Genomic DNA, 14,373 nt, shown 5'->3' with positions numbered 1-14,373 from the left:
ACAAGTGGTATACAATATACTTTACATACAAATCTTACTTTGTACCTGCTAAAAACAACAGATTGAAGAGAAGTTTAACATTTAAGATATTTACATGTGTTTTTCAAGTATACTTAAAAGACTTAATTACATATAATTTTTTTCAACAGATTTTAGCACTTGAATGATGTCTTTATTCGTTTGACTCAGGATCAGTAACTGGTTTCAGACTAGAGGTAAGGGAGACACAGTTTGAAATGCCATTAAAGATATTAAAATGAAGTTATACTTCAAGTACGTATCTGAGCAGAATTACTGAGTGTCAGTTACTTCTGAAAAATCAGTTTAGAAGTGCAACTCTAGACCAGAAGGTGTGCAACCTTATCATTTTACCAACGAAACATAATTAGCAATGGTCGCAAAGAGGTGGCAACACGGGCCCTCAGCTGTTGTCTCTCAGCATTGAGGAGCCTAAAGGATCCACGTGTCTGCAGTGGTAGCACAGCTCCTGCTTGATGGCACCAGAGTGGCTCAGGCACGCCCACCCATACTGAATGCCGATCGACTAATTGCACTGTAATATGATCAACCTCACTTGGAGATTAGAAAATATCTTTCCGCTTCCTCCCAGTGAATAATGATTCGCTCAACTTTTAGGTCCAAGAGCCTTCAACAAATAAATAAAAGCAAGATGACTTTTATTTAGGAGGTACTTTATTATAAAAACCTGAATATTTCACAAGATGACCACTTACACAAGTTATAAAAATGCGTAAAACATTTCCCTATATTTATAAATATGCAGCTAGAGTTTTCTTAGAAATTTTATTCACAGCTTAGCTTTTTGTTGAATCCAAACTAGGCTTGTTTCCTTACAGCCATATGGAAGCTCTTGAGTTAGCTCACAGCTGAAAAATGTAGTTTTCCATGGGACATATTGTATGCTGAGTGATTGAATCTAAAAGAAATAAAACCGCAGGATTATTTAAGATAAAATGTACAAGAAACAGATTATAAAACAACAATGTACTTCAGAACAATTTCTGGTATAAAACAGTTTGGTGGAGCTGAGAACCCAGAGAAAGACCCTATAAAAAGAAAAAGCATTCAAATGATAACACCACAAGAATTTATCATTTATTTAAGTTTTAAAAGGTTCTGCATTATCTACCTATGCGCTTTTTATTGTGGTCAACTTTGAATTAATTGGCTGCTGGTATTAACAGCAGAAAGCAGACAACCACAAACCAACTGGATTGCAACAATGAAGTGTCAAAGTTTGGACAAAATTTCAGCACTGATTTGATTTATTTGATTAAGACAACAATTTATAGATGACACTTCATACTATTATGTAAACAGCTGCTGAAAAGGGAATTGGGCTTCAAATGCCTGTATCCTTCCTTTAAAGTACTATATAGAAATACTGGGTTTTTTTTTTCTGAGTTTTGATTATTCATCATTTAAAATACATTAGCCAGAGCTAATGTATTAGCTAACAGTGCCTCATAGCAGGACGTAGCAGTTGGAAAAGGGATCATTAGACTGCAAAAGAGAACTGAGAAATCTATAAGGAACATAAAGAATTCAGAGTCGATTTTCATTAGCAGCTCGATATGCAATTCCTTCAGCCCATCAATGGGCTGAGGGTGGTGTGTCCAGCTGCAGTAAGCTCATGAGACACGGACCTGGAGTGTGACAGAAATCCATGAGACCAGTAAAAGAGTAGGACATGACACATGAGTTGCATGCCATTTTAGATCATTACCTCGTCCATCTGGAATTTACGACTGGAATACTAGTATGTGAAACTTTTAATGTACTACACCATATTTTTTTGTCTTGCACAAACCTCTGCTTTCTTCATCTGGTCACTTTTTTCCTGGACATGCTCTGTAATTCTTCTTTAAAGCCAGAGAGCAGCATAATAAACAACGGCTTCTTCTTGTGCCTCTCTCTCAAGTCTTTGCAATTTTATCTTATACTTCAAGAAAGTATCAAATAGTGTTTGCATTTAGATGAGTATTTTTCCCTTATGGCTCACTTTTCCTTTCTTCTATAGTGATATTTTCTTTCAGGTTTTATGTCAATATGATCTGATAGCATTAACAGTCAAGAGATTAGCTTTTGCTTGTCTTGTCTCATATAACACCAATTCATGTAGTATATTTATCGGCAGAGTCTGAGTGAGGTGCTACCTAGAGGAGTTTGACATAGCATTTGACAAAAATTTAATCTTCTTTTTTCTAGTATGTGAAAAGTCCCTTTGTGGAAAACACCCTTAACTTGTCTGAAAAAGTGAGACTGTCAGACTGGAAGCTGTGAATCCCACATAGGTTATTGAAAGCTTTTTGAGGGGTAGATACAGCAATTTTATGTCTGACTCCTCGCAAACAGATAACCATTAGAGCTGTGGTGTCCATAATGGAAAAGCAATGGACTAACGACTCTTAGAAACTTAACAGCAGATTTTAAAAAGAAATTTTTTTGCAAGTAAAATAAAGACTGCAGAAAGTGGTCTTTCAGATGTATGATGTATAATTCAGGACAGGTTATCACAGGGTGTGAAGTAGTGTATTAGTGTATTGCTATGCCAGGTTATACAAGTTAAAAATCTTTCTTACTACATCTAAAACTGAATCATAGGATCAGAGAATGGTTTGGGTTGGAAGGGACCTTAAAGCCCATCTAGTTTCAACGACCCTGCCAGGGGCAGGGACACCTCCCACCAAACCAGGCTGCTCAAAGCCTCATCTAACCTGTTCTTGAATGCTTCCAGAGAGGGGGCATCCACAACTTCCCTGAGCAACTTGTGCTAGTGAGTCCCCACGCTAATTTCTCCCTAATGTCTAAATAATTTCTTTATAATATCTAAATACATGTTGAATAAATACAGCATATTTTCTTGTACAAGAAAATACTTTCTTCTTTTTTCTCATACAAGAAAGCTGGGGAGGGACTTTATAAAAAGGTATGTGGCGATAGGACTAGAGGCGATGGGTATAAACTGGAGAGGGGCAGGTGTAGACTAGCCATAAGGAGGAATTTCTTCACTATGAGAGTGGTGAGACACTGGCACAGGTTGCCCAGGGAAGCTGTGGCTGCCCCATCCCCGGAGGTGTTCAAGGCCAGGTTGGATGGGGCCTTGGGCAGCCTGATCCAGTGGGATGTCCCTGCCCACGGCAGGGGGGTTGGAACTAGGTGATCATTAAGGTCCCTTCCAACCCAAACTATACTATGATTCAATGAAATAATGTTGAAATAGATGCCATTTAAAACCAGTTATCCCAGGGAGCTTTCCCGTCCCTTAGTTTGTTATAAATGAAACAATCGTACAAGGAATAAACATGAAAATCTCTGGATGGAATTTGTTCTTGGTAAAATTAAAATGGTGAATACTAAGAGCATCGTAAAACACTCTCAGTTGTAAGAGAAAGTTCTCATTGTGGAGACAACCTTCCAGAAAACATATCTGTAGCCGTCTGTGAGCTATCTATAATCAATTTTTGAATACATATTCTACAATATTTTATATGAGTTGAAATTTAGTATCTTACCTAATATCCATTTTTCTGATAGACATTTTATTTCTTGATATTTCTTTCCTGTGTTTTTTCCTATACAGATTTTTGCCTGATGTAAGGCTTTACATATTTTCCCTCCTGACAGCTGTATAAGTTCAATTAGCTTTTTGCAGGGTGGCTGACTGGTAGGAGATACAAACATTACAGGCTGGTTTGAAAAGAGATTCTGCTGGTATTTTCCTTTTGATAGGTGACGTTGAAGTCTGCAGATCTGTATTTGAGGAAAAAAAGGAAATGAATAATCAACACGTTGCATTTCCACTCAAAATAAAATTTATCTTTGTCTTTCTGATTTCAGAAAAGATAAATTGTATATGTATATGAACTTTACTTTTTCAGACGTAACGGAATCTCTTGGGTAAACCATGCAAAGAATTTGCTGTATTTTGTTGTTATAGTTGTTTTTATACAAGAGCTTAAATGTCCACGTACAATATACTTGACTGGCATAATCCTCAAACCAGAGTTAAGACTATTTAGTTATAGGTCTTACCGATCAGACTTCTTAAAGCACTTGACAGTATTGTTTTTCACCATAATCTTACATTCTTACTTCTATAGCACTGGTCATCACACAAAAATATAAAAAGATATTCTAAATTATCACGGTCCTTCAGCATAAAAACAAACTCTGAAAGCCTAAACAATATATAGTGCTCGTTAGTTTGTGTTGGCGAACTTTACAAACGTACTTAATTTGGATTTTACACTACTTCACCCTCACCGTGAAGAATTTTTTCCTAATGTCTAATCTAAATCTTGTGCCTTCCAATTTAGAGCCATTCCCCTTCGTGCTATCAGTCCAGTCCTTCACTAGCTTTCTCGTAGCCCCTGTTTCAGGTACTGAAGGCTTCTATAAGGTCTCCTTGGAGCTTTCTCTTCTGCAGGCTGAACAACCCCAACTCTCTCAGCCTGCCCTCATATGGGTTCTCTCGGATCACCTTTGTGGCCTCCTCTGGACCTGTTCCAACAGTTCCATGTTCTTCTTATGCTGGAGATTCCAGAACTGGGCACAGGACTCCAGCTGCGGTTTCATGAGAGTGGAGTAGAGGGGGGAGAATCACCTCCCTCGCCCTGTTGGCCATGTTTTTTTTGATGCAGCCCAGGATACGGTTGGCCTTCTGGGCTGTGAGTGCACTTCACTGGCTCATTTCATACTTCTCATCAATCAGCACCCCCAAGTCCTTCTCCGCAGGGCTGCTCACAATCACATCATCCCCTGCCTGTACTGAAACCACAGATTGCTCCAACCCAGGTGTAGGACCTTGCACTTGGCCTTGTTGAACCTCATGATGTTCCTACAAGTCCATTTCTCCAGCTTGTCCAGGTCCCTCTGTATGACATCCCATCCTTCTGGTGTGATGACTACATCACTCAGCTTGGTGATGTATCATCAATGAAAATATCAAACAGGACTGGTCCCAGTACGGACCCCTGAGGAACACCACTTGTCATGGAACTCCACATAGGCACTGAGCCGTTGACCGCTATTCTCTGAATGCAACCACCCAACCAGTTTCTTATCCGCTGAACAGTCCACCCATCGAAACCATATTTCTCCAATTTAGAGAGAAGAATGCTGTGGGGGGCCATGTCGAAGGCTTTACAGAAGTCCAGATAGATAACATGCATAGATTTTCCTGTGTCCACTAAGGTGGTCACCCCATCAAAGAAAACCAAGAGGTTGGTCAGCCAGGACTTGCCCTTGGTGAAGCTATGCTGGCTGTCTCAAACCATGTCCCTGTCCTCGATTTGCTTTAGCATAGTTAAAGTATCTTCCTATAGAAAGAACTGTTGGATTAAATTAATATTCAAAGCAAATGTATACTCAGATAATCATCATAGCAGGAAATCCAGAATTTAAGAACCCAACAGCACTCACCTCAGCTGATGTCCATAAATAGCATGCTTTATTCTACATGTTTAGTACATATGAAGAGAATCCAGGAAAGTGAAATGCTGACATGCTATAGAGAGGATTTTCTTGAAGTGCCTCTAAAATTCCAGCTGTGTGCATTTGAGGGGAGAACAGGGTAAGAGTACATCTTGGTGGCATCACCACCATCACAGTTTTCCTGCCAGGCTGTGTTTGGATTTACTCAAGCACATTTTGCCCACATACAGGTCTCAGAGCTAGGGAAAACCATAGCATTTACATTCAGAGCCTGGAGAACAGTCTGGAAGGTTAACTTTGCTTTCTGACCCGCTAACCTGAAAGAAAGGCCACCAAGCAGTTGCTGAAAAGGCAGCTAGCTGACCGCACAGGGTTTGGCGGTGGGATGAGAGGGCACAATCCAGCTCTTAACCCTGAATTGACTCAGCTGCTTTTGTAACATCAAAGCCTTTGCGGCACACCAGGGGTGCTCTCAGCCCTTTGAAACCATACATAAGCTTTTGCAAATAAATAAATAATTCCTCAGTAGAGACCAAGCCTGGGAAAATATCTCACCCCAAAAGTGACTATTTCCACAAATTGTGTATGTATCAGTTGGTACTTACAGTTACAATTGTGTCAGTCCCTCTTGTAACAGACAGCACCAATTTTCCTTTCTAATTATATTCATTAGCAGATGCACAGAAAACCAAAAGGCTATAAAAGCACCTATTTACTCTTTGTGGTAAGATCCCAAGTGTTTGACTAATTCTTTCACTAATGGGATGAACGGCAGGAAGATGCCTCTTCCATGTATGCATTTCTCATAAATGTACTGTTAATTTATACGTTTGTTTGAGCCTAAGTTTTGGAAGGAAAAAAAAAATCACTCTTGGCAGAAGTAAAACTTACGGGGAACGCAATAAAGAGCCTTTCTTCATCATAGAAAAAACTCTCCAAACATTTCACCAACTACTGCCTGTGACTGATTTTCAATCCCCACAAATCAAATGAGCTTACGTTTAAAAAAAACAAAACAAAACAAAGCAAAAACTTGGCAACTTTGCCTAGAATTTTATGAAAATAGCTCCTGTGGGTTCGGGTGCAGGAACAAATATAAACCCCCCTTAAAAGGCCAGTGTGTGATCTTTTGATGAGGCTCAGGAGATAGGCGTCAAGTCCCACAAAGCTATTATCTCTGAGGAGATACCTGAATTAATGCAACAGAAAATGAAAGAAAACTAATTCTTCTGTACCTGGAAATTTTTCAGCACTGAAACTGCTAATGTCCTGTTAACACAGGCAGTTTTCAGTGTGATTCCAGACAACAGCACATGAAGAAATGTCCAGTATAATTTGCTATTAGAAAAATAATACTTCACAAAACCTAAATGGAGATATATGCCATTTACTACAATTAATAGAAATTATAGGCTAGAAATGAAATTGTGAAGTACAAATTTAAGAAATAATGTAACCATCTTTAATAATTATACATGTCTAAAAAATTGTGCCTGCATTACAAAATCAACGTATGCATAATGGTAAATCTTTATTATTAATTTCTCTCATTCACCAAAGATAAATCCACAAAATCAATATTAGAATCATAGAATCGTTAGGGTTGGAAGGGACCTTAAAGAGCATCTAGTTCCAAACCCCTGCCATGGGCAGGGACTCTTGCAAGCTCACGTATTTTATCATTACTATTTGAAGGTTTAATCCAGGACTGGAAACCTTACCAACATATATTTGAAAAGGCTATTTTTTTAATGAAGTATTTACTGAACTTCTGGAAAGCTATAATTATATTTTGGCTACTATTACTTGCAAAAATAATAAATTTTCACTAAAGAGAAGAGGATCAGATCATTGAAGTCTTATGGATCAGTTCATCACACTGCAACTATTAAACTAATATAAAGACATAAAATTGATAAAGTAAAAACTGCAGACTTTCTGGTTTGATAATCTACAAATTTAACAAAAGAGAGACACATAAAATAACATTAATTTAATATAGCTGGGTGATGTTGCTGGGGAAATATTAAGCTCTAAGATTTTAATATTTATGTGATTTCAGCAGGGATAAATAGACTACCCAAGTAATGTTTACAGTTTCACTCATCGTAATTCTGCACAAAGACCTCATGAAGAATGCACTCAAAGCTACAGGACTGTTAGGAAACATCACACTCGCATGGTTATATGTATTTTCAGACAGAATGTCATTTAGTAAAAATGTGAAAGAAAAACACATATGTGGAACCCCATGTACATGCAAAGATCAAGGGCTCACACACATCCACACAAGAGGAGCACCAGCCTGATTCTGATAAAAAGGAGCATATTGCAGCATGCAGACTTCTCAAAGTACCGTTATCCTGCAGTGAGGAATCTGCAGAATCTGCAGAACACTACAGGGATCAAGGAAGTTTGTGTTAATGCAGTACTCCTGCAGGACAAAGAAGAAATGCTCTTTTTCATCTTTCTAAATATCAAGTTTAATAGGAGAAGCAACTAACTAAACAGCATCTCGGGGTTCGTAGGCACAATGTGTGGTACATATTTTCTACCGAAATTACAAGCTTATCATTTTATTTTGATTTCTTATAATTTATTTTAGCATTTTATTTACTTTTTCAACACATTGAGAGTACTAAAATTGAAATAATATTTACTAAAAGCTTTAAAAATTACACTGAAATGCTGTACTGGATAAATTGATGCTGTCTGGTGTAAAAGAGCATGTTATAAGCTGGAAACAACTTCCTTCAGCAAGTTGTTAAAAAAAAGAAATAGAACATCAGCTTTGGAGAATCTTATGTGAGTTAGTGGAACATCAGATGGATGCAGGACCTCCACATGGCTTAAGCCGTACTACTGTACCGTTATCTCAACAGAATCCAGAACCTTATTTGACTCTGTGGAATGAAATGTGATGCTTTTTACTCTCAGAGGAAAACTCAGCTTGCAAGAATCATGGAAATTACAAATATTAGACTCCTTGATTTCTCATTTCCAACTTTCTTGTAGCCCCCTTTAAGTACTGCAAGGCTGCTATGAGGTCTCCCCGGAGCCATCTCTTCTCTAGGCTAAACAACCCAAACTCTCTCAGCCTGTCCCCTTATGGGAAGTGCTCCAGCCCTCTGATCAGCTCTGTGGTCTCCTCTGGACTCATTCTAACAGATCCATGTCCTTCCCGTGCTGAGGACTCCACTGCTGGATGCAATATTCCAGGTGAGGTCTCACAAGAGCAGAGTAGAGGGGCAGAATAAGCTCCCTGACCCTGCTGGTCACATTTCTTCTTAAGCAGCCCAGGACAAAGTTGGCTTTCTGGGCTGCAAGCGCACATCACCAGCTCACGCTGAACTCCTCATCCACCAGCACTTCCAAGTCCTTCTCTTCAGGGCTGCTCTCAATCCATTCTCTGCCCAGCCTATATTTGTGCTTGGGACTGTCCCAACTCATATACAGGACCTCCCACTTGGCCTTGTTGAACTTTATGAGGTTTGGATGACCCCATCTCTCATGCCTGTCATATTGCATCCTTATTTCTGAATATTTATTGAAACAATGCTTTTCTGTTGGTTATCAATAGCATTTTGCTAAAACAGAAGCTCCCTTTCTGTCAAATTAGAGAAGCATAAGCCTTCAGACAGAGCGAGAACGTATTTTTTAAGTGCTTGATAAAACCACATTAGTACCTCAGCACATGCACAGAAACTGAGATTACATACAGGCGCACTTCATGTGCATTTGTGCTGGAAATGACAGGTGCACTGCGATGGAAGCCAGAAGCAAAGGGAGAAAGTTTTTGAAGATTTTGGAAAATTTGGTCCCGAACAAAGAAACCTTCAATATCTGGTCTTGAAAAACAGAAAGGAAAGTAAAAGAAGGAGAACAAGCATACAGTCAAGACCATTTCATCTGGCAAATGCTTCAAAAAAACACTTACTTCCCCTCCTCTGTGTAGTTTTTCATCTAAATGTTTCCTGGCCAAGACGAGCGTGAAGGGAAGAACACTAGTATCCAGACAATTTAGCTGATATTGTTTCTTTCCACTGCCTGTTGGCAGACAACCTTGCTTCTCTCAGATCCCATAGACTGATAAGAAAAGTTAATTTCATCCATTTATCCTCTAAAAGTCTGAATCCCAGTGGGAGCACTGTATGAAAATGTTTGGCAAATAAATCTACTGTTTGGCAGATATTCAAAATTATACTGGAAGGTGCCTGAACCATTTTTTCCGGCATAGCAAATTTTTGCAGGGAAAAAGATAACAAATTCATTTATTTTTAGTTTAATTTCCTTGTTTTCCAGAGGTAGGACTATTTTTAAATACTATCTAGTATCAACATTATCAACTACAGATTAATAAAAAACAAATTAGGGTAAAACAATAAGTTTTTTCCCTTCTGAGGACAAATATGACTTCTAAATCAAGGAGTTATACTTCCAATATACAAAGCTTAAAAACATCGCAAAAGCTGTAAGATGTGGTCACTTCACTGTGACTATTTATGACTTAAAAAAGATTCTACATTAAATACATTTGCATTTGGCTTCAACACAAACTGAGTATTTTTGAAATTTAAAAAATTGGTTCATTAGAGGTCAGCTAAGGAAGGAAGCATGTTTCAGGATTAGAGATTTAAACCTTGCTTCAGAAATACCTCAAGAACTTGTCCGTCCTTGTTTTTGTCTTATTTCAAGAGAATTAAACTCAAGTGACTACCAGGCAGTGATAAGACCACAAATTTCAACCACAAATTCATGTCAAAATTCTGCATATAATTACTGATTATAATTGGGAGGTGTTTTCCTCACCTGAATATGAATAAAGCGGCACTGTGCCATGAATCACTGAAGCAGTATATGAGTGTGGCGCATACGACTCCGAGCCCTGCGTCACTGGCACACCATGAGGGTTACATATATTACATGCGACAAACGCCCAAGAATCCAATTAGAATTAAAAGATAGAATTTTTCCACTTCCATATACAATCTAGTCCAACGCTTATCTTCTTTTGCAGTTAGAAAGCTTTTCTTAATAATATAACCTAAATTGCCTCTGCTGCATTTTCAGCCTGTTACTTCTTGTCCTGATGCCAAGGGACATGGAGAACAATTTCTTCTCTTCCTATTTGCAACAACCTTTTAAATACTTGAAGACAGTTACCATGTCTCCCCTCAGTCTTCTCTTCTTTAGACTAAACAAACACAGCTCTTTCAGTTTTTGCTCACAGGTCATATTTTGTAGACCTCTGATCATTTTGTTTTTCTCCCCTGGATTCTCGCCAATGCATCCACGTCTTTCCTGAAGTTCAGTGCCCAAAGCTAACCACCGTACTCCAGCCCAGGTCCCACCACTGCTCTGCACACTCCATGTATTTTATGCATGGCATTCCTATTAACACGTTCTACTATGCCTGCTTCTTTAATCAGAGTATAACATATATGGTTATGTATGACATATACTGGTTTGGATCCTCTAAAATTGCCGGAAATGATGCATCGTCAGTCTGCAGGTGATTTGCACTTGTGATTTGCAATCTCCCTTCTTTGCACTTGTCCTTACTTAACTCCATCATACCTATTTCTGATCATTTCTTATATCTCTCACGGTTATTTTAATTCCAGTCGGTCGTGGTTTAACCCCAAAAGGCACAGCATAGCTGCTTCCTCTCCTTCCCCCTCAGTGGGACGGGGGTAGAATCATGAGGGCGAAAGTGAGAAAACTCATGGGTTGAGATGCAGACAGTTTGCTAATAAAAAACCAGACAGAGTCAATCTATGATTCTACTACTTTAGGTCATGATTAATCAGATTTTTCTGCCTGCTAACAGCAAAATCCCAGACGACAAGTGCAGTATATGGATGGGTTAGTTGTACATTTTATGATTCCAATTTGTGCTGACGCGATGGCCTCATGGTCTGTTTGACAGAGAGCTGATTTGAGCATATATGGATTCTCAGTGCAGCAGATCTAAGGGAGCCATATATGAATTCTATCATTTCGCACCTGGCACTATTGGTGGGACTCTCAATCTAGCTCAGTTTTCAAATACATGTAGGTTCACATCTCAAAAACGCAAAGGAAATGAAGTGAAATCAGAGTCTTTTCCATTAACTGACAACTGTACAAATGCAGTGGAGCCAACGTACAAACCAAGAAAAACTCAGCCTCCGAATAGTTTGCTTTCGACAACCAGTCATGACTTTAAAAGGTATGTAATATTTACATGGACATGTTTTTCCTCACAGCTAACAAAGATCTGCTGTAGCTGGCTATATCCTCACAAGACCTTTGGCAAATAAGATACTTACATTCTTACTGGTTTAGTTCAAGCTGGGACTGAACTTTTGAAACTAAATTCTTGGTCATTCCTATTCAGTGGACTTTTGGTTCCCACTGTGGAGCAGACATCAAGGACACAGACTGGAATGAGCCCAGAGCCCTGAAGCATGTGTTAGCAAGGTGCTCTCAGTACTAGCTCATGCCTTCTCTAACCCCTTTCCATTCATCTGGCACATAGACACAGGCACAAGTGAGTATGGAGTAACTCCTGGCAAATGTAATGTGGTAGTGATATAGCTATGAGATGCTTCTTTCAAACTGAATTATTACCTGCACAAAAAATAATGACCTCAACTAAATTTAGCCTACCTTTTTATAACAGTTGCAACTTGCCCTTACTGTTATCTCATGATTAATTCTCACGTGGCAACAAAATTAGTTGCATCTTGGCATTTATACCTTCATATTGCAATCATTTACCCATATTTTCTATATTGCATCCTTTAGGCTTATTGAACTCTCCCAACTGACATAAGGTCAATTATTTGTTGGTTTTTTTTATAAAAGAGAATCATAGAACCATAGACTGATAGAATGATAGAATGGGTTGGGTCAGAAAGGACCTTAAAGTTCATCCAGTTCCAACCCCCCTGCCATGGGCAGGGACATCCCACCGGATCAGGCTGCCCAAGGCCCATCCAACCTGGCCTTGAACACCTCCAGGGATGGGGCAGCCACAACTTCTCTGGGCAACCTGGGCCAGTGTCTCACCACTCTCACAGTGAAGAAATTCTTCCTCACACCTAGTCTAAATCTGCCCCTCTCCTCTGCCAGTACCTGTTGCATGAGACCAGTATGTAACCTATGAATAGGTCATTAATTTCAGCAGAGTAGTTTAAGGCATGAAGTATTAATGAAGTAAATAGCAAAGTGTAATTATGTGGAAGCAAACACACCTGCATTTATACACAATGAAATAATACATTTCCAGTTAAGTATATTTTAGCAATGAAAGGCTGCTCCAAAACAGAAATTTCATGAGGTAATGATGTGCTGTAGTACATGGAAAACAACTTGATATTCCCTATGGTTAAATACTACATATAATGAAGATACAAGGCATAGAATCTTAGTATTTGCATAAAATACATTAAAATTTATTTTAACTACCTTAGACTTTTCAGATATTGAATCATTTTGGAGAGTCCAACTATCTTTTTTAATTAACACAGGATGTTGTGCAGTGAGCTTTAAGAATGACATTTGTTTTGCTGGCTTAGAGACATGGGGAATCCTTCCATTCGCCTTTAACAGTAATTGATAAATCCAGTGCTGTCAACAGATTTGCTCTACCTGGCATAGTGCAGGCGAATAACGCTTTGATAAATAAAAGAGTTTTCTATTCCAGTAATAACAGAGCGATCTTGTTGAAAGGAAAAGCCTGGCAAATGTGAAGGGTTACACAGATGCTCCTCAAAGGCTCATTTCCCAAATGGTTGTATTAACTCATAATAAAAGTAATCTTAACTTTATAAATAATTCCTTCTATAATAATTCCGAATCTTTAAAACATGAATATGTGAGCCCTTTTGCTTTAACAGACTGATATTATTTAAGTGAAGGCAGAATACACTCTTCTAGCTTCAGCTGAATGCCGTTGCAACGCCCAGCAGTAACTCACTGTGTGCCAAACATGAATATTTTTAAGCGTCATTTGAGTTTTAAAGGCTACAGTAAGTGATGGGAACACAATCGTCTTGGGAATCTACAAATAACTTTAAAAAAAAAATCTCATAAATCTGGCTTTCATGGCTTGGTTTTCAACAGCTTTATGAATTATGTCAAAGCTTGAACACAGTGAATTCATTTTCCTTCAGATTTCTTAGGACTGACTTTTTTCAATTGTTTTTTGATACGCTGCGGCAAAGACAAATAAAAGAGACTTGGCTTTAAAAAAACAGGCATCAGCAAATTACTTTTTAAAATGTTACTTCGTTCTTTTAATTTTTTGTTTTAATCAACAGAGGCAAAATGTACCCTCCAAGTAGGGCAGCCTAAATTATTCCCTCGTATAAAATGCTTCTGTTCAGCACCCAATGTATTACAACATAGCAGACCACATATTAATGAAAAACCTTATGTATAATCAAGTGTTGTTTTTTTCCTATATTGTTGAAAAAAAGATGCATGGTAATGACTGAGCACATCAAAACCCCGAAGTTACATTCAAAAGTTACATGCAAACCCCTTTACTTATAGTGAAACTTAAGAACTACATCAATAATTAGCAGGGAACGCCTGGTTTTTAAAATAAAATAGCTAAATGGTCCATTGAAATTACACCAATGTTCAACAGATAAAAGTCTTTAAACTGTCTGAGAGCTACTGAAATAAACCCATTGAGAGAGATTACCTGGCATCCCACAACTGGACACCAATGCTGGGAACGCCGTCAACTGCAAAACTAATAGATAGGTTGTTTTCAGGTTGCTCCTGATAGAATTACTATCACAATCATCTCTGGTCTACAATTTCCCGGATCAAAACTCTTTGGCAGCAATAATTCTTTATGTGTAATATATCTTCTTCACTAAATCTATGTCACAAATTGGAATAAAAGATCCCATGGGAAGC

The 14,373-nt window shown here is 38.4% G+C and overlaps 1 protein-coding gene across 1 annotated transcript in view; it reads right to left on the bottom strand.

The window, feature by feature from the left end:
- Positions 1-203: 203 nt before the first annotated feature.
- Positions 204-14,373, bottom strand: part of MCPH1 (microcephalin 1) — a 126,299-nt gene continuing 112,129 nt past the window's right edge. Inside the window, exons 13-14 of the mRNA XM_054062532.1 lie at positions 3,537-3,774; positions 204-937 (exon numbers count right to left, since the gene is read on the bottom strand). Of these exons, the coding sequence (XP_053918507.1) occupies positions 882-937; positions 3,537-3,774 (294 nt within the window). The 3' untranslated portion in view covers positions 204-881. The remainder of the gene's footprint in view (positions 938-3,536; positions 3,775-14,373) is intronic.

Source organism: Cuculus canorus, chromosome 3 (assembly GCF_017976375.1).
Source record: "Cuculus canorus isolate bCucCan1 chromosome 3, bCucCan1.pri, whole genome shotgun sequence".
In the NCBI taxonomy this organism is placed as follows: Eukaryota; Metazoa; Chordata; class Aves; order Cuculiformes; family Cuculidae; genus Cuculus; species Cuculus canorus.
The sequence above is the reverse complement of the archived record's forward strand: the minus strand, read 5'-3'. Positions and strand labels throughout refer to the sequence as shown.